The following is a 19,974-nucleotide window of genomic DNA, read 5'->3' as shown; positions in this document are numbered from 1 at the left end:
AGCTAATGTGACAGTTTTCAGAGTTGTACCAATTTTCCCTCCCACCAGCACAGTTTATTACTCCACATACGCTCCAACTCTTAATATTGGCAAGCTTTTTAAACTTTGCCAGACTGATGGTTGTGAAATGGCATATTACTGTGGCTTTAATTTGCATTTCTCTGATGACCCGTGCAGTTGAGCACTGCTTTTTGTGATTATTGGTTATGCAGGTTTGCTCCATATGAAATGCCTATTCTAATCTTTACCCATTTCTAATAAGATTACTTTTTTCTTCTTTATGTCTAATACTCTTCTGTGTCCTTTGTCTGTTATATGTTTTTACTAATAGATCCTCTCTCATTTCATGGTTTATTGTTTTCATTGACTTTATATTATTTTATAATGAACTAGAGGTCTTAATTTTAGAATAGAAGGAAACTAAGGGAATGGCCAGACATGGACATAGCCATTTTTGTACATAACATGTGGATCAGTGTAAAAAACTGAGATTTTTTAATAAATGATGTTTGAGACAATTGGGTATCCACGTGGTAAATATTACATAAAATTCAGTTTCAAGTGGATTGAAGATTTAAATGTGAAAGGCAAAACTGTAAAGTGTCTAAAGTATAATTGGAAACTTACAGAAGGCTTAAAAATATTGGCCAGGAATGGTGGCTTATGCCTGTAATACCACCACTTTGGGAGGCCCAGGAGGATGGATCACCTGAGGTCCGGAGTTCAATGCCAGTCTGGCCAACATGGTAAAACCCCATCTCTACTAAAAGTACAAAAATTAGCGAGGCGTGGTAGTGAGCACCTATAATCCCAGCTACTTGGGAGGCTGAGGCAGGAGAATCATTTGAACCCAGGGAGTGGAGGTTGCAGTGAGCCAAGATCACACCACTGCACTCTAGCCTGGGTGACAAGAGTGAAACTCCTTCTCAAAAAAAAACTCCTATATAATTTTCAGCAGAATCACAAATTAGCATTTTGGCACATTTGCTTTATCACTGCATCTTTTTCATAAGTAGATACACATATAAATATATACATACATATATACTTATATATATTGTTTTTCCTGAACAATATAATTATAGACATAGTACTCTTTTATCATTAAATACTTCAACATATATACCCTAAGTTAGTTAACCAATACACTGATCTACGTTAGGAATTTTTATATTGATACAATATTGATATTTAATGTATGGTCCATATTTAAGTTTTACCATTCATCTTACTAATGTTTGGCATAACAACTTTTTTCAGGATCAAATTCAGGAACACGTTGATTCAGTTTTCATGTTCCTTTACTCATTTAATCTGGACTAATGCTTTATCTTTACATGACTGACTCTTTTGAGGAGTATTGGCCAGTAAGTTTGTGAACTATTCTTCAGTTTGGGTTTGTATTATATTTCCTGGTGATTAGATTAAGATGACAGTATTGGGGCGATACTACATATTTTTTTCAATCAGTTTTGGTGAATTATATTTTTCAAGGAGTTTGCCCATTCTAAGTTTGTTAATTTATGGACATCAAGTAGTTCCTAGTATCCTTCAATTATCTTTTTAATATCTGTAATATCCAGTGTTTTCTAGTTTCATTCCTGATTTTATTCTAGTTTCTAATTATTTGTGCCTTCTTTCTTTTTCTTGAATGGTCTCACTAGAAGTTTGTTATTGTATTAGTCTTTTCAAAAAAACAATTTTTGATGGTGTTTTCTCCCTGTGTGTTTTGTTTTGTTTCATTATTTTTGCTATATTGTAGTAAACAGGATCCATATATCAAATACTGTTGTTTTATAGGACTTTTTCTTAGAATTTCTTCTTAAAAGTCAATCAATCACCTTCTCTAAAGGGCTAAATAAAAAGGATTCTACAATGAATAAAATGGCATAATCACTGTATTCAACTTACTGGTAGTCTGGCATCATCTTAATGTAGCAATTTAGAATGAATAGCATAATGAATGGAATGTATTTTTTCAACAATTTTCATGAACATCTTTTCTCACTATCAAGATGTTGACAACAACAAATTATGGTAATAGTATCAGAAATGTAGCCAGTTTTCAGGATAAATTAAAGTGACATCGATAAGGATTAAAGGACCTCACAACATTCTTTTTTTGGAAAGTTAGCACTCTGACTAGAACTTGAAAGCCAGCACACCTCTGTAGAGAGGTGAGCTGAATGCATACCAATACTTCAGGCAAAGTTTTCATGAAAAGTACATCAGAATACACAACAAGTGACCCAGTTTTCTATGCTGTAGAACAAGAATCAGCTTTTTCTGTAAGGACCAAATGGTAAATATTTTGGGCTTTGGGGACCACACATCTTTGTCTAAACAGCTCAGCTCTGTTGTAACATGAAAGCAGCCATGGACACCATATATGAATGAGTGAATGTGGCTGTGTTTCAATAAAGTTTTATTTACAAAAACAGGTGGTGGGCCAGATTTTGTTCTCAGGCTGTAGTTTGCCAACTCCTACATTATAAAGCTAAGGAGGAGAGTGGATACCTCTTCCACAAAATAAAAGTCTGTTTGAAGGTTAATTTTAATGACCAGTAGAAATAAAGGCCAGCAACAAGAAATAGTTTTACATGGGAAAGGTAATCTTCAGGGTATTTTTTTTCTCTCTCTTTTTTTTTTATTTTGTTTTTCCATTTTATTTTTTACGTTTTTATTTAGTTCCTGCAAGCAGACAGGGTATTTTTTTAAACTATGTTTTTACTAGAGAAAAATATTAGAGTTCCATTAAATTGTTCTGTTAATACTTTGTCTCACCTGAATGGAAGTTCTGGGAAGAGAATGGTTGCAAGGATTAGAGGCAACTTTATAGCTTGATATTCTGTGGGAAAGAAGCTGTTCTGGGTGGAATAGGAACGAGAAGGTTAACTTAAAGAGCAGCTGATGAACACAACTTTGAGAAGAGACAGAGAGAACCAAGACAAAAATCAGGTTTGTGGAAAACTAAAATACCAAAGATAAACTTAGGAGTTTTACCTAGAACTTCCCTTTTCTCACCCCATTCTGGATACCAACATAGGGCCTATTTTAATTCATAAATGAATCATGGAAGGATAATAAAGACAGAGTAAGAAAATGAGCTAATGTTACTCAGAAATAAGTCTTTCCCTGCCCTTCAGTGTATCACTAAAACTGTGGACATAGTAACATTGTTTTATCTGGCTCCCACTTAGCAATTCAAGAGGAACTTTGCTAATAAAATATCTTATTCTTCTGAGAATATAATGCTAAGCCTACAGGAACTGAAGTAGTCAAAAGGACATTCAGTGTTTGTACAGGGACAGACTTAGCTACAATAAAGTATATAGGCTGATAACGAATTCAGAAGCAGCACAATTGAACTAAGTTGCAGAAATATTTATATTTTCATTTTCTCAGTAATATATTTTGATGAGAATATTTAAGTACAATTTATCTTTTTTTTTCTTTTGTATGTAGTGCTTTTGTATCCTCTCTAAGAAATCTTTGCCCAAGATCATGAAAAATATTATCCTATATTTGCTTTAAGGAGCATTAGAATTGTAGCTCTTATATTTAGGACCATGGGTCATCTTGAATTAATTTTTTAATTTGGTGTGAGGTGGATGGCTTAAGATTCATTTTTTTTTTCTATTTGGGTTTTTTGACATCATTTATTGAAAAGGCTTTTCTTTCTCTATTGAATTGCCTTAGAATCTTTGTTGAAAATCAGTTGACTAATAAGCATGAGTCTATTTCTTGACCTTTTTTTCTGTTCCATTGGCCTATTATACATCTTTATGTTAATAAATACCACACTAACTTTATTATGGAATAATATACTAAGTCTTGCAGCCAGGTAGTTACATAAGTCGTCCAAGGTTTTCTTCTTTTTTTGAGATTGTTTTCGCTATTCTAGATCTCTTGCATTTCTATATAAATTTTAAATCAAGTAACAGCTCTTTTAGAATTTGTTCAGCTGGTTTTCTGTTTTTTATTGAGAAATCTTTCCTCCGCAAAAAAATTTAAATCATGTCAATTTTTATTTTTTTAAATCCTCTTGGGATTTCAGTTTACACTGAGTAAAATCTATAGATCAATTTAGGGACAATTACCTCCTTAACCATATTGATTCAGACAATTTGTGGGCATAATATGGCTTTCTATTTAGCTCCCCATTTATTTCGACCTTCTTCAATTTATCTAAAACCTGCTTTTGTAGTTTTTATGCCTTAAGTTTACTCATAAGCGTTTTATATTATCTGATACTATTATAAATGGTTTTCAAATTTTATTTTCCACGTGGTTGCTACTAGGATATAGAAGTATAATTGATTTTTGCATATTGACTTTATGCTTTGCTAAATGTTTTAGGTAGAATATTCTATAAATCTCAATCAGCTCAAGTTGGTCGATAGTGTTGTTTAACCTTGGATTGACAGTTTTCCCCCTCTGTTTGAGTACTTTAAAAAGTGCCATTGTCTTCTGACCTCTAGTCTGATAAAAAGTCATTTATACTGTTTTTCCCCTCTGGCTGGCTTTAGGATTTTTCTCCTTGTCTTTGTTTTCCAGCAGTTTGACTATGAAACACCTTGCTGCAGTTATATTGTCTTTGTTTGTTTTTCTGTATTTATCTTGCTTGGGATTTGCTGATATTCTTGGGGCTCTAGGTTATTTTTATCAGTTTTAAAGAAATTTGCTATTATAGCTTCAGGTATATTTTCTACCCCGTTTCTTTCCCTCTCTTCTCCCTCTGGTACTCTAATTATACATTATTATATCATTTGATCCCTTGTTTTTTAGCAATTTTTCATCAATGCTCTTCAGACTGAATAATTTGTTTTTCTGAGTTCAAATTCATTAACTCTTTTCTGTAGTGACTAATCTGCTCTTAATCTCATCTAATAATATTTCATTTCAGATATTATATATTTTACTTCTTAAATTTCCATTTTGTTCTCCTCATTTATAATAGTTCCATTTTTATAGTGAGAAGCCCTATGTGTTTACTCTTTATTACCAGCTTCTTTCAGTCATTATTAAACTTTATAATCAAAGTTTAAACAATGATTAAACTTTATAATCATTGTTTAAAAGTGCTTACTTAGACTTCTAGTTTCTGATCCAGCATGTAAGAACTTTGGAAGTTGTTACTCCCATCCTAGCAACAAAAAGCTGAATGATATGAAAAATCAACAACTCTTCTTAGACTTATCAAAGAATTAAGGTCACAGGCAAACTCCTGTCCCCAAAATTGGAGAATCCAATAACCAGTTACAGAGAATCCCATCTAATAGAATAAAAACTCATGAATAGACGTCACTACTGTAGCTAGTCCTGCAATAGGAAACTTACAATTGATGAATTTCTGGAGACTCAGTATGGACAGATGAGTTAAAAACTCCTGGTAGGGGTGAGGGGGGATCTTAGGGAATCCTATACTTTCATGACTTTCACCTCCAAAAGCCCTACCAGCTTCTTTCAGTGAAAATTGGAGAAAAGCCCCTCATACTTCCAGATGGTGGGGAGGGAATGTAGCCATTTTGAAATACATCCAGAACATTCTGTCTTTAACAAAATGTGCCTCAGTGGAAAGTATCTTACTAGAGCCTCACTGACCTGGGGGGAAGAGAAATATCCAACTCTAGTCTTCTACATGGGGGAAATAAAATATCCATTATCATATGTTATTAGAGAATTACAAATTAAAATGAGATAACCACTGTACACCTATAAGAATGGCTATAATCCAAAACACTGAGAAAAGCAAATGTTAGTGAGATGTGGAGCAACAGGAACTCCCTTTCATTCCTGGTAGGTACACAAATAGGATGGCCATTTTGGAAGACACTTTGGTAGTTTCTTAAAAAACAACATATTCTCATCATAAAATCCAGCTATCACAGCCCTTGGTGTTTATCCAAATAAATTGAAAATTTATGTCCACATAAAAACCTCCACATATAGCAGCTTCATTCATAATAGTCAAAACTTGGAAACAACCAACATGTCCTTCAGTAGGTAACTGGATAAACAAACTGTTGTCCCTTCATACAATGGAATGTTAATTTGGCCATAAACAGAAATGATTAGTGAAGCCATGAAAAGACATTGAGGAACGTTGAAAACATGGCAGACTGAAAGAAGCCAACCTGAAAAATCTGCATATACTGTGTGATTTCAACTATACAACATTCTGGAAAGGAAAAACTATGGAGACAGTAAAAAGATCTGAGTTGTCAGGGGCTCTGGGGGATAGAAGGAGGGAGAGGAAGGTAGAGTACAGGGGATTTAGGGGGCAGTAAAAATATTCTATATGATACTGTAATGGTATATATGTGTCATATATTTTTCAAAGCCCATATACCACACTAAGAGTGAACCTTAATGTAAATAATATACTTTAATAATAGTATATTATATTGGTTCATCAGTTGAAACAAAGGTACCACAGTAACACATGATGTAAATAATAGGGGAAGCTGGAGGGGCAGGGGTAGGGAGGAATGGCAATATGGAAACCCTTTGTACTTTCTGATCAGTTTTTCTGTAAACCTAAACTGCTGTAAAAAAAAATTAAGTTTATTTTTTAAAAATTGCCTGCTTATTCAAACATCTCAATTATCTTGGTGTCTCTTTCTGTTGGCTGATTTTATCTATTGATTGTACATTGTATTTTCCTGATGTTTTGCATGTCTAGTGCTTGTTGCTCAGTGCTTGAAAAAGTTGCTTCATGTATTTTAACCAGTTTCATAGTTGTTTGCAGAAGGAGGTAGGCAAGTTCTACTCTCGTGGTCTCAGTTAATGTTAAAATAGTAGTTTTCAGCCCTGGCTGTACATTTGAATTGCCTGGGGAACTTTTAAAAAGGTCAGTGGTGAATGAGGTCCAGACCTAGGGAAATTTTTTAAAGCTCTCCAAGTGATTAACAGGGTTAGGGTATTCCCTAAATAAGAGAATTGACCTAGAAAGAGTGGGAACTGAAATTTGGCCTGTCCTCATTGGAGTCTAGTTGCATCTGCCTGTAGAAGGAGCATGGTTTTTAAATTTATACTTTAAAGCTGCCATATGGATTAGCAGGATTCTAGATTCTAATGTGTAGCCATTACCTTCCAGTAAGGAATCCAGAGTGTCAGTGAATTATTACTAGCTTTTAATGAGATCTTAAATCATAAAACAGTATTTTCAACAGTATTGATACAACTTATATTCTAGTAGAGGGAAAGAGTTAGGAATAGCTCATATAGCCATTCTTTCCACTTAAAGAACCTCTTTACAATGATGTGTTATTTATTCAAAACGTTATGAAGTTTGCATTTTTAAAAAGAGGTATTCATTGCTAAAACTGCTTGATCTGGTATTCTTTGAGTATAACTATGTGAATGTCATTTTCTAAATAAAGTAAAAGTACTTCTTGGAACATATTGCTTATTTATAGTATATAATTTGATACTTTTATATTTTACAAGGTTTGGGCAGACTTCCAATTCGACTATAATTATGAGCATAAACAAAATGTTTTCTAGCTTTTATGTGTATATATAAAAATCATGTCTAGCACCTGCAGTAAATAAGTCTATCCAGGCGGGGGATGATGGCTCACACCAATAATCCTAACACTTTGGGAGGCTGAGGTGGGTGGACCACTTGAGCCCAGGAGTTTGAGAACAGCCTGGGCTTTTCATGGGGAAACCTCATAACTACAAAAAATACAAATATTAGCCGGGCATGGTGGGGTGCATGTGTCATTCCACCTACTTGGGAGGCTAAGGTGGGAGGATCACCCACACCTGGGAGGTTGCGGCTGTGTTGGGCTGTGATGGTGCCACCACACTCCAGCCTGGGTGACAAAGGAAGACCCTGTCTCAATAAATTAATCTATCCAAAAATAAATTTTAGAGTGTTTTGTTTTGTTTTGTTTTGTTTTTGAGATAGAGCTTCACTCTTGTCACCCAGGCTGGAGTACAGTGGCTCAATCTCAGCTCACTGCAACCTTTGCCTCCCAGATACAAGTGATTCTGGGATTATAGAGGCCTGCCACCACACCCGGGTAATTTTTGCATTTTAGTGGAGACCGGGATTCACCATGTTGGCCAGGCTGGTCTCGAACTCCTGCCCTCAGATGATCCTTTCGCCTCGGCCTCCCAAAGTGGTGGGATTACAGGTGTGAGCCACCGTGCCCAGCCAATAGTGTGATCTTTAATGGGTAAATTTTTTTCTTTAAATATGCTAACCATAATATTTGATGTTACTATTGGAATTGTTTTGAAACAACACAAGTGGTGCCCGTATATGACAGTGAACTTAATACATGTTGTGTCTGTTCTCTTTCACCAACTAGCATTCCTTCTATCTCTCTTCCTCTCTTTGGGTCTCCATATTCCCTGAGACACAACAATTAAGTTAGGTCAGTTAATATGCAGTGATCTCTAAGTGTTCAAGTGAAGGGAAAAGTTGTAAGTTTCTCATTTTAAATCAAAAGCTCGAGGTGATTAAGCCTAGGGAGGAAGGCATGTTGAAAGCTAATATATACTGCAAGCTAGGTCTCTTGCACCAGTTAGCCGACTCGTGAATACAAAGGAAAAGTTATTGAAGGAAATTGAAATGCTTCTCTGATGAAATGATAAGAAAGTAAAACAGCCTTAGTAGTGATGTGGAAAAAGTTTGAGTGGTCTGGATAGAAGATCAGCCACAACAGTACCTTAAGCCAAAGCCTAATCAGAGCGGGGTCCTAACTGTTTTCAAATCTATGAAGGCTGAGAGGTAAGGAAGCTACAGAAGAAAAATTTGAAAATAGCAGAGATTGGTTGTTGAGGTTTAAGGCAAGAAGTCTCCATAACATAAAAGTGTGAGGTAGGAGAACAAGTTCTGATAGAGAAGTTACAGCATGTTATCCAGAAGATCTAGCAAAAATAAATGATGAAGGTGACTTCACTAAACAGTAGATTTCCAGTGGAGATAAAACAGCCTTCTAGTAGAAGAAAATGCCATCTAGGATTTTCATAGCTAGAAAAGAGAAGTCAGTGCATGACTTTAAAGGACAGGCTGACTCTTTTGTTAGGAGCTCATGTAGCTGGTGCTTTGAAGTTGAAGCCAATACTCACTTACCGTTCCTAAATTCTAGAGCCCCTGAGAATTATGCTGAGTCTACTCTGTGCCCTATTAACAGAACAACAAAGCCTGGATTACAGCACATCTGTTTACACCATGGTTTACTAAACATTTTAAGCCCGCTGTTGAGACCTGCAGTTCAGGAATAAAAAGATTCCTTTCAAAATATTATTGCTCATTAACATTTCACCTACTCAGCCAAAACCTCTCATGGAGATAAAGGAAATTAATGATGTTTCCATGCCTGCTAACATAATATCTGTTCTTCAGCCCATGTGATCCATAAATCATTTTGAGTTTCAAGCCTTATTACTTAAATACATTTTGTAAGGCAGTAGCTGGCCATACATAGTGAGTCATCTGGTGGATCTGGCCAAAATAAAAGAAAAACCTTTTAGAAAAAAAAAATCACAATTGTAGATGCTGTTAAGAACATTCATGATTCAAGGAAGGAGGTCAAAATATCAACATGAACAGAAGTTTGGAAGAGGTTGATTCTAACTCTTATAGGTAACTTTGAGGGGGTCAAGATGAGTGGAGAAAATAACTGCAGATGTGGTGGAAGTAGCAAGAGAACTAGAATTAGAATTGGAGCCTGAAAATATGACTGAATTGCTGCAATCTCATCATAATACTTGAACCGATGCAGAATTGCTTGTTATGGATAAACAGAGAAAGTGGTTTCTTGAGATGGAATCTACTCCCAGTGAAGATACTGTGAACGTTGTTGAAATGACAACAAAAAATTTGGAATATTACATAAACCTAGTTGAAAAAACTGTGGGTTTAAAGAAGTTATACTCTGGATAAAATGCTGTTTAACTGCATCACATGCTACAGAGAAATCTTAAGTGAAAGGAAGAGTCAATTCATGCAGCAAATGTCATTATTGAATTTTAAGAAATTGCCATAGCTACCCCAACCACCCTAATCAGCAGCTACCAATATCAAGGCAAGATCTTCCACCAGCAAAACTAGCTGAAGGCTCACATGATCATTAGCATTTTTAACAATGAAATATTTTTAAATTAAGTTATACGCATTGCTTTTTTAAAAAAGATATTGTGTTATTGCACACTTAATAGACTACAGTATAGTGTAAACTTAATTTTATATACACTGGGAAACTGAAAAATTCATATTGCAATATTTACTTTATCGTGGTGGTCTGGACCCTAACTCATAATATCTCCAAAGTATGCCTATACTAAACATACTTTAGTCCTTTGATAATGATTTAGTTGTCATGAGTTTTAATGCACTCAACTTTAGTATACTGATATCCTATGTTATTAAAAATGCCAGGATATTGGAATATCCATTAAAAGATCTCAAGTTATATTAATTTTTTATTTATTTTGTCTGATCTTTTATAGGGAAATTCTAGGCAGATTTTTTTTTCATCACGTTCTTATTATTTCTTGAAACTGTCTGTGTACTTACCTCTTCATTTTTTATTTTTACCTCTTAATTCTTCCTTTTTCTTTGTCTAATTTGCTCTTTAAGTGTGCTCTGGATTGAGAAAGCAAATAACTGAAACCAGGTGGATTGTATCAAATAATAAGTATAAATCAGCTTTGTAATAAAAGGACTTTATGGTATTTTGCTATGAGGTAGTGCAAGGACTTAAAAACATTTGTTCAGTAAACATTTGCAAGGTGCTTATTTTTTTCAAGGCAGCATAGATATTATATAATCTATCAGATAGAGACCCTGCACTCAAGATTGGAACCTAATCTGAATGTACACATATAGAATTGTATTATAATAAATACTGTGTTAGTAATTTGAACAGCGTTATTAGAATGAACACAGATACAGGAGTATTTAACTCTGTGAAGCATTAATAAATACTTTGAATGCTCAGCTATTTTCTTCCTCCTAGCTTTTGAATAATTGATGTTGCCAAATAAGCTTTTTTTAAACTGAGCACACAAAACTCATGTTTTATAAACATAAAAAATGCATACCCAAATGTATACATATACAAAGCAGTAATATATATAGTCCCCATATTGGAAGTTTAAATCTGTAAATTAAAAATTTTTTTCTTTGTCAAACTTTTGCCTGAAAATAAGCTATATTGCCATCAGGTGGCAGTCATACCTTAGTTAGGGCCACACGCTATAGTTAATACCCTTACTTGTAATAACTACAGCATCATAATTATGCTGAGAGTGAATTTAGAAAGAACTTCGTTTGGGTGCATACAGGAAAAAAAAGATTTCCAATAACAAGGAGTCTTAATGCAGAAAGGAAAAGATAAGTGGTTTGGAGCACAAGATTTAGTTTCTCAAATCTTGGTTTGAATCACAGGTTTATTGCCTACTAGCTATGTTATCTTGGCCAAATAATTAACCTCTTTGTGTCTTCGTTTCCTCACCTATTAAACGAAGATAATATCATCCTAGAGTTTTTTTGTTTTTTCTTTATCATTCAATTTGACACTGAGTTTTTATGTGTTTTAAGTCAAAGAATAAGAATGAAGCTTTTAGTTTTGAGACTGTGAGGTAGAGTACTGTAAAGAAATGATTGTTATTGTAGGACTTAGGGAAGGTAGAGAAAGAAGGAAAAGCAGCTAACCAGTTTTGGGGGTCCAGCTGCAACTGCAGGAATCCAGATAACTTAAAGATGCATTTTTTTTTTCATGCTTTATAGCCCCAAAGGAAATCATCTTAATAGACAGTCAGACAGGCTGATGTGTTTTTTTTTTCTTTTCTCATCTTTCCTTTAATATTGGAGAGGAAAAAAAGAAGCATTTGGACAACATATGAAAGTTGTTGCATCCACCTCCCTCGTTGACTTGTTTATCTGAAGACCCAGGTTTATCTGCTTAGGGAAACAAGTTTAGTAAGTCAGAAATTCATCTGGCCGGATATTGACAAGTAAAATAGGTCTCTAATTTGTTATACATTTAAACCAAAGGATCCTAGATTATACTTTGTTGAGAAAATAATCATAGATGTAATATAATTTCCCCTCTCTGTACTGTCCAAACAAGACATCTTTTCCAGCTCATGTTACTTACTTTTGCTCCAGTAGCTGACAGAGCCTTTCCTTTCACAATTAAAAGTGAAAGGGTTAAAATACAAATGTAATGGAAGAAATGTTCAGCTAGATTCAACATTTATTTACCAAGTACTTGATTTTGTAATATGCATGCGCTCTCTCTCTCTCTCGCTTGCTCTCTCGCTCTCTCTCTCTCGCTCTTTCTTTTGGAATTTCACTTTTGTCACCTATGCTGGAGTGCAACAGTGCCATCTTGGCTCACTGCAACATCTGACTCCCAGGTTCAAGTGATTCTCCTGCCTCAGCCTCCTGAGTAACAGGGATTACAGGCACCTGTCACCATACCCAGCTAATTTTTGTATTTTTAGTAGAGATGGGGTTTCACCGTGTTAGCCAGCTGGTCTTGAACTCCTGACCTCAAGTAATCCACCCACCTCAGCCTCCCAAAGTGCTGGGATTATAGGCAAGAGCCACCACACCTGGTCTACAGCTTCTATTCTAAAGAACATTACAATTTAGGAGGGGAGACGATTCACATATATAATTATTTTAAGACAAAAGGTGGTAAAGGCTGTAATGGTAATCATAATAGCTTATATTTATATATGCTTTTCAGATTTATTTTATGCAGTACAAAAATTCAGTGCTTTGGCAACACTGAAGAGGGATAAGGGAAGTTTAATTCTGATGGGTGATTATGGAAGGCCTAATGGAGGCAGTTTCTCTCCCTACCATAAGATGCCGGATTGACTTTTTAAATATGCCATGTTATTAATACTCTCTTTTGGAACTTTTTAGGTACGCAGATTTTCTGAGGCATTCTTTTGTTTTGAGCATCCAAGAGAAGCTGCCATTGCATACCAGGAACTTCAGTGAGTAGTATAAATCCAAAATTAAAAATATTTTATTTCCTTTTATATAAGATATGTATCAGTGTCTCAGAATTTATCAGTGACAGAATATGCAGTATTAATGTAAGAAATTAGGAGAATTTGAATTTCAGAAATCCCATCTTTAATCAAATTGAGTTTCATCTTATGAATTACTTCATAAAAGCCCCATACTTTACAAACATAATGCACTCAATTTCTCCCTTCCTTTTTTTCAGATCTGCCATAATCTTGGTAGTCTCTTACAACTTTGGCTCTAGTCTTCCATTTGGCCATATTCTCTTTATTTCACAGATCAGAATTTCTTATGTTCATCATTTTTTATTACATATTTTCATCAGTCTTTATTTTCACAGTTCAGAATTTCTTATTTTCATCATTTTTATTACATATTTTCATAAATACTGTCTTCTATAATTGTAAATGATTTATAATTAAAATACCCATAACAAATGCCTTTTACCTTTCCTACTGAGTAGATTTATTCCTGGTTTTCTTTGCCATTAAAGAATATTTTGAGGATATTATACTGAACGAAAAAGCTGGGTGTTAAAAATTGAATACTGTGTGATTCTACTTGTATGAATTTATAGAAAAGGCAAAACTAAGGTGAAAAAAAAAGACAGGACAGTGGTTTTCTTGGTGTTGACTTGGGCTGGATTGGGAAGACATAAGGGAACTGTCTGAGCTGATGGAAATGTTTTGTATCATATATACATTTGTCAGAATCATACAGCTAATATTTATATTTCAATGCATATAAATTATACCACAAAAAAACCCTGTAAAAATAGAGTGTCAGGGTAAGCAGTGAGTGTTGATAAAAAAAGACACATGTTAATTGTTGAAGTTTGGTGCTATGTATGTGGGGTTTTTTAATACTATTCTTTGATTTGTTTGAAATTTTCCATAAGACAGGGTTTTCTGTTTTGTGTTAAAAAAGTATACATCATGTTTTAAATAGCTGTTAATTTTGTTTGTCAATATATGTTCAGTAGAAACAGTAGTAGTGAAACACATCTTTTTCCCAGCACTATCATCAAATGATTATTAAGCAGTTGAACTTTTGGTATTTCTCTTTTATGCTTATATTAAGACATTAAGCGTAGAAATTCACTTTGAAATAACATAAAGTATGGAAGAATATAATGGGAATTACATAAATAATTATCAGTCTGTAGTTTAATAAGTCAATTTATTGCCAACAAATCATCATTTTCATTTAACCAGTACTTAATCACTGACCAAGCAGCTCTTTCATAAGGAGGTTATATCTTGCAGATGGGAGATAAGAATGGAAGAGGCAAGGGGAAAGGGTAGAATCTTTAAAGGGGAGTTGGGTATAATTTTTTTAAATTACAATCTGATTTAAGAAATATTTTTCAGTGCTCAGAGTCATCTACAGATGTGCACCGCTATCAAAAATACTTCCTTCTGCAGTTCTCTTCCACCCTTACCTATTGAATGTAGTGAATTAGATGGAGATCTCAATTCATTACCTATAATCTTTGAAGATAGGTATTTAGATTCAGTTACTGAAGGTAAGTGTAATCTAACTAAAATATACAAGTTATGTGTATAATTTTCAGTATATTCTTCCTAATATACATAAAACCATTCCCTAATGTGGAACAGTTTTTTTCCCTCTCTAGTTTTATTTATTTATGTTTGAGGATATTAGAAAGCTATAGTTAGAAAAAGTAGTCTTAATCATTTGAGTTCTCACACTTTGTTTTAAACCTGAATCTTTTTTTCTTTGGATAAAAGACTTAGATGCACCCTGGATGGGAATTCAGAATCTTCAGAGATCAGAATCCAGTAAAATGGATAAATATGAGACTGAAGAAAGCTCTGTAGCAGGACTTTCTAGCCCAGAGTTGAAAGTCAGACCTGCTGGTGCCTCCAGTATTTGGTATACAGAAGGTGAAAAGCAGCTAACAAAATCTCTAAAAGGAAAGAATGAAGAATCAAATAAATCCAAGGTTAAGGTTACTAAGCTTATGAAAACAATGAAACCTGAAAACACAAAAAAATTAATAAAACAGAACTCTAAGGATTCTGTGGTTTTGGTAGGCTACAAATGTTTGAAAAGTACGGCATCAAATGATCTCACTAAGTGCTTTGAAGGCAATCCTTCATATAGTCAGAAGGAAGGTCTGGATCCCACAATATGTGGACATAATTTTGACCCAAAGACATACATGAGACAGACAAGTCAAAAGGAAGCTAGCTGTTTGCCAGCTAATACAGAGAGAACTGAACAAAAGTCTCCAGATATTGAAAATATGCAACCAGACGAGTTTGATCCTTTGAACTCTGGCAACCTAAATCTTTGTGCAAATTTGTCCATTTCAGGTAAACTTGATATCTCCCAGGACGATAGTGAAATTACACAAATGGAACACAATCTGGCACCCAGAAGGTCATCAGACGATTGCCATGATCATCAAACAACCCCATCTTTGGGCGTAGAAACAATTGACATAAAGCCCAGTAATAAAGATTCTTTCAGTGGAGAGAAAATAACTGTCAAACTAGGACCTTGGACAGAGCTTCGACAAGAAGAAATCTTTGTGGATAATTTACTACCCAACTTTGAGTCCTTAGAATCTAATGGTAAATCTAAATCTATAGAAGTAACACTTGAAAAGGAAGCTTTGCAAGAAGCAAAGTGTCTTTCTGTTGGAGAATCATTAACTAAATTAAGAAGTAATCTACCTGTCCCTTCTACAAAAGAATATCATGTTGTAGTAAGTGGAGATACAATTAAGTTACCAGATACTAATGCCACATATGCCTCATCTAGATTTTCAGATTCGGGTGTTGAAAGTGAACCAAGTTCTTTTGCGACACATCCAAACACTGATTTAGTCTTTGAAACTGTGCAAGGACAAGGCCCTTACAATAATGAAAGACTATTTCCTCAGCTTTTGATGAAACCTGATTATAATGTAAAATTTTCATTAGGAAATCATTGTACTGAGAGTACAAGTGCATTAAGTGAAATACAGTCATCTTTGACATCCATAAATTCTCTACCTTCTGATGATGAACTGTCACCTGATGAAAATTCTAAGAAATCTATTGTACCTGAATGTCATCTAAGTGATAGCAAAACCATATTAAATCGAGGAATGACTGATTTGCCAAAAGGTGATGATGCTAAAAAGTCAAGTATCATTTTGCAACAGCAGAGTGTTATATTTTCAGGGCACTTGGACAATGAAACTGTAGCAATACATTCCTTAAATTCAAGCATTAAAGACCCTTTACAATTTGTTTTTTCAGATGAAGATACTTCCAGTGAAGTGAAAAGTAGTTGCAGCTCCAAACCTAACTTGGATACTCTGTGTAAAGGCTCCCAGAGTCCTGATAAATCTAATAACTCTGCAGGGACAGCAATTACATTAAATTCAAAACTGATTTGTTTAGGCACTCCATGTGTCATTTCAGGTTCCATTTCTACTAATACAGATGGTAGTGAAGATAGAAGTGTGAAAAGAAAAAATAGTGATATATTAAATATCAAACAAATGTATTCAGAAATCCCTGCAGTTGAAAGTGAAACTCATCTGGGTACAAGTGATCCTTTTTCAGCCAGTACTGATATAGTAAAGCAAGGGCTTGTGGAAAATTATTTTGGTTCTCAAAGCAATACGGATATTTCTGACACATGTGCTGTTAGCTACAGCAATGCACTTAGCCCTCAGAAGGAAAATTCTGGAAAAGAAATTAGTAATCTTCAGCAGGAACAGGGTAAAGAGGATGAGGAAGAGGAGCAGGATCAGCAAATGGTTCAAAATGGGTACTATGAAGAAACAGATTATTCAGCTTTGGAGGGAACAGTAAATGCTCACTATACAAGCAGAGATGAATTAATGGAAGAAAGACTTATAAAATCTGAAAAAATAAACAGTGACTATCTGAGAGATGGTATAAATATGCCTACTGCTGTCTGTACTTCTGGTTGTTTGTCCTTCCCATCTGCACCACGAGAGTCTCCTTGCAGTGTTAAATATTCTTCCAAAAGTAAATTTGATGCCATTACAAAGCAGCCAAGCAGTACTTCTTACAACTTTACTTCTTCAGTTTCGTGGTATGAAAGTTCACCAAAACCTCAAATACAAGCGTAAGTAATGGAACATGATAGTACCTGCTGCTAAATATATATATGTAATATCATAGATAGTGCTGAAAGATTGTCTACCTTGTTGTCTGGTTTCTGTAATACAAAAAGTGCTTCTTTGATGACTATCAGAATGGAGAAGGGAACATAATATACCCTTGGCCACACAGACCCGTAGTTCCCAAATAATTGTGCTGTTTTATAGGCTAGACATTCCTGATACAAATTTTCCGTTGATAGTTTTGTGTTAGAAGTATGGAATAATTGAGATTAAAACCCTTTTTTCATCAGTTCCTCATTTGTCCTCCATTAACTTCCAGACAAAACCCAAGTTTTATGAGTTTATCTAGGAAATAAGGACAATATTAGTTAAATGCTAACAGGTTACTGGAAACTTCTTAAACTTACCAGACACTGATTGCTGTCAGCTAAGTCAGTGGTTTCCATAAATGAAATTTCATGTACCATTAAAATATCCAGAAAAACCTGGGGATGATATAGGTTTACTAGCATGTACTGGTTCTTAAAATATTCTACTGCCTCAACCAGATGGAATCATAATATTTGGGGTAAGAGGTCTGGGCATGTATATATATAGAGAGAGATTTTTTTTCTTTTTTCTTTTATTTTAATTATACTTTAAGTTCTAGGGTACATGTGCAGGACGTGCAAGTTTGTTACATAGACATACACATACCATGATGGTTTGCTGCATCCATCACCTCCATCTTCTACATGAAGTATTTTTCCTAATGCTATCCCTCCCCTAGTTCCCCACCCCTGCTATTCCTCCCCTAGCCCCGCAGAGATTTTTTTAATTCCCAGATTATTCTGATTTATACACAAAAATTAAGATACATAGAGTCTAAAGCCAGTGAAACCAATGAGGTTATAATGGCCAATTAAAAAATTGTAATATGCAGGGAAACTAAAGTTTATATCACCATCTGGGTACTTCAAACTGTCTAAGTCATCAGAAAGCAATGATCTCTAATATAGACTCTATATGTTTTCTCCCAGCTCATCCTACTCAGTTTAGTGTTCATCAGGTTCTTCCAATTTGACTTAGTGAGTCCAAATGATGTATGTTAAATAGTTAATAATTTTTTATGTTTGCAATCCCCAAATTGGTTAGATTGTCAATCATTGCAAACAAGTATATACCACTAATTGTATGTAGTCACATTCCCCTTGGTTATGCTCTTTCTTATTGGTATTTTTAGAGAAAAATGCAAATAATCTAATATGCTAAATACTGTAAACATCATTCTCACTTAGATTTTAAAAACCACTCCTTCCCTTCCACTTATGCAAGATTAAAAAGGAACAAAGGGAATAAGATTTGATTACAGGATAAACATCAGATTATCACCTCTCCAGTCCCTCTCCCAGCTTTCCTGTGCATACAGTATTAAATTTTGCAGAAAACATAACTTACTCATAATGTTTCTTAGTTGATTTCAAGTTTGAAAGAATATTTTTAAGTGATTTCAAGTTTAAAATGTTCAATGTATTTGATAGAATATGTACTACAAATAGTAAAGAAAATTACTCTCTGATTTCTGAATCACTTAGGTGATGCCACATATTTTCATGGTTTTAAAACCAAATGTTGAATTTCCCTTTCTACAATTCTCTAAATATAGGTGACTCTTTTTTGTCCTAACAACTGAATATGATCTTTAGTAAAGGGTATCTTTATATTTTACTTCAGCTTCCTTCAGGCAAAAGAAGAATTGAAGCAACTTAAACTTCCTGGATTCATGTACAGTGAAGTTCCTCTGCTGGCATCCTCAGTACCTTATTTTAGTGTAGAAGAAGAGGATGGTTCTGAAGATGGAGTACATCTGATTGTCTGTGTGCATGGTTTAGATGGTATGTGACATCTATTGATGTAACCCAGAGCAACTCAATATGTTTTCTTCCTAATAGATCTCATTTAGTTTCATTTAATCTTTGAACTAAAAAAGATTTTTTAATTGCTTAAATTAATTGACTCTTACATGCATTCTGAAACAGAAATATGCTTAATTTTACTTATCCTAAGTGTAATATTAGATTCTTTCATAAGTAAGTTTTCCATGGAACTGACACTTATGTGCCAACATTTTGTTTAATTTTGGATTTTTCTTTTCATTATACTTTAAGTTCTGGGATACGCGTGCAGAACATGTAGGTTTGTTACATAGGTATACATGTGCCATGGTGGTTTGTTGCACCCATCAACCCATCATCTCCTACTGCTATCCCTCCCCAAGTCCCCCACCCCCGACAGGCCCCCGTGTGTGATATTCCCCTTCCTGTGTCCATGTGTTCTTGTTGTTCAGTTCCCACTTAGGAGTGAGAACATGCGGTATTTGGTTTCCTGTTCCTGTGTTAGTTTGCTGAGAATGATGGTTTCCAGCTTCATCTGTGCCCCTGCAAAGGACATGAACTTAGTGGATTTTTTTTTTTAATCTTCTCTCTTACTGTTGGTTTTCCTAGCTATCACCTCATGGAAGTGATTTTGTCTCCCTTTGATAGTCTCTCTGTTTCCCTTTTAACTGGCTGCTTTAAACATTATGTGCTGGAAAAATCAGTATTTCTACAAGTTAAAGTTTCATTAATTAAGGTATAAATGAAATTATAAATATAGGTACCTGACTTTAGTGCTGTGGTTTTATGACAGCTGTTTTGGTTACTCACCAGTCTTCTTCTAGATGCAGGAACTGTTAGAAGATGTCAGATATCTCTAGACCAATGCAGTATTACTGTGTTATAATAAGATTTTATAGCAACAAACTAGATTTTTATGGGTTAAAAATATTAAACAAATGTTTTAAATTCTCATAAAATTGGCGATTTTTCCTTAAAGA

At 34.5% G+C, this 19,974-nt stretch overlaps 1 protein-coding gene and 1 non-coding gene across 16 annotated transcripts in view; both read left to right on the top strand.

The window, feature by feature from the left end:
- The window catches only part of FAM135A (family with sequence similarity 135 member A), a 146,123-nt gene that overhangs the window by 90,546 nt on the left and 35,603 nt on the right, over positions 1-19,974 (top strand). For 9 of the 15 annotated variants that reach the window (XM_032275593.1, XM_032275586.1, XM_032275591.1 and 6 more), the window contains 4 exons: positions 12,902-12,975; positions 14,380-14,534; positions 14,761-17,122; positions 18,834-18,994. In XM_032275593.1, the coding sequence (XP_032131484.1) occupies positions 12,902-12,975; positions 14,380-14,534; positions 14,761-17,122; positions 18,834-18,994 (2,752 nt within the window). The remainder of the gene's footprint in view (positions 1-12,901; positions 12,976-14,379; positions 14,535-14,760; positions 17,123-18,833; positions 18,995-19,974) is intronic. The other 6 variants (XM_032275596.1, XM_032275597.1, XM_032275595.1 and 3 more) reach the window with 3 other exon arrangements.
- LOC116549824 lies at positions 3,936-3,995 on the top strand. Its single transcript, XR_004268100.1, has one exon. It is a non-coding gene; the product is annotated as a U7 small nuclear RNA (small nuclear RNA).

The sequence above is a fragment of the Sapajus apella genome, unplaced genomic scaffold, assembly GCF_009761245.1.
Source record: "Sapajus apella isolate SASKATOON/1434 unplaced genomic scaffold, GSC_monkey_1.0 scaffold6, whole genome shotgun sequence".
NCBI lineage: Eukaryota > Metazoa > Chordata > Mammalia > Primates > Cebidae > Sapajus > Sapajus apella.
Note: the sequence above shows the minus strand (reverse complement) of the source record. Positions and strands in the feature narration are given on the sequence as shown.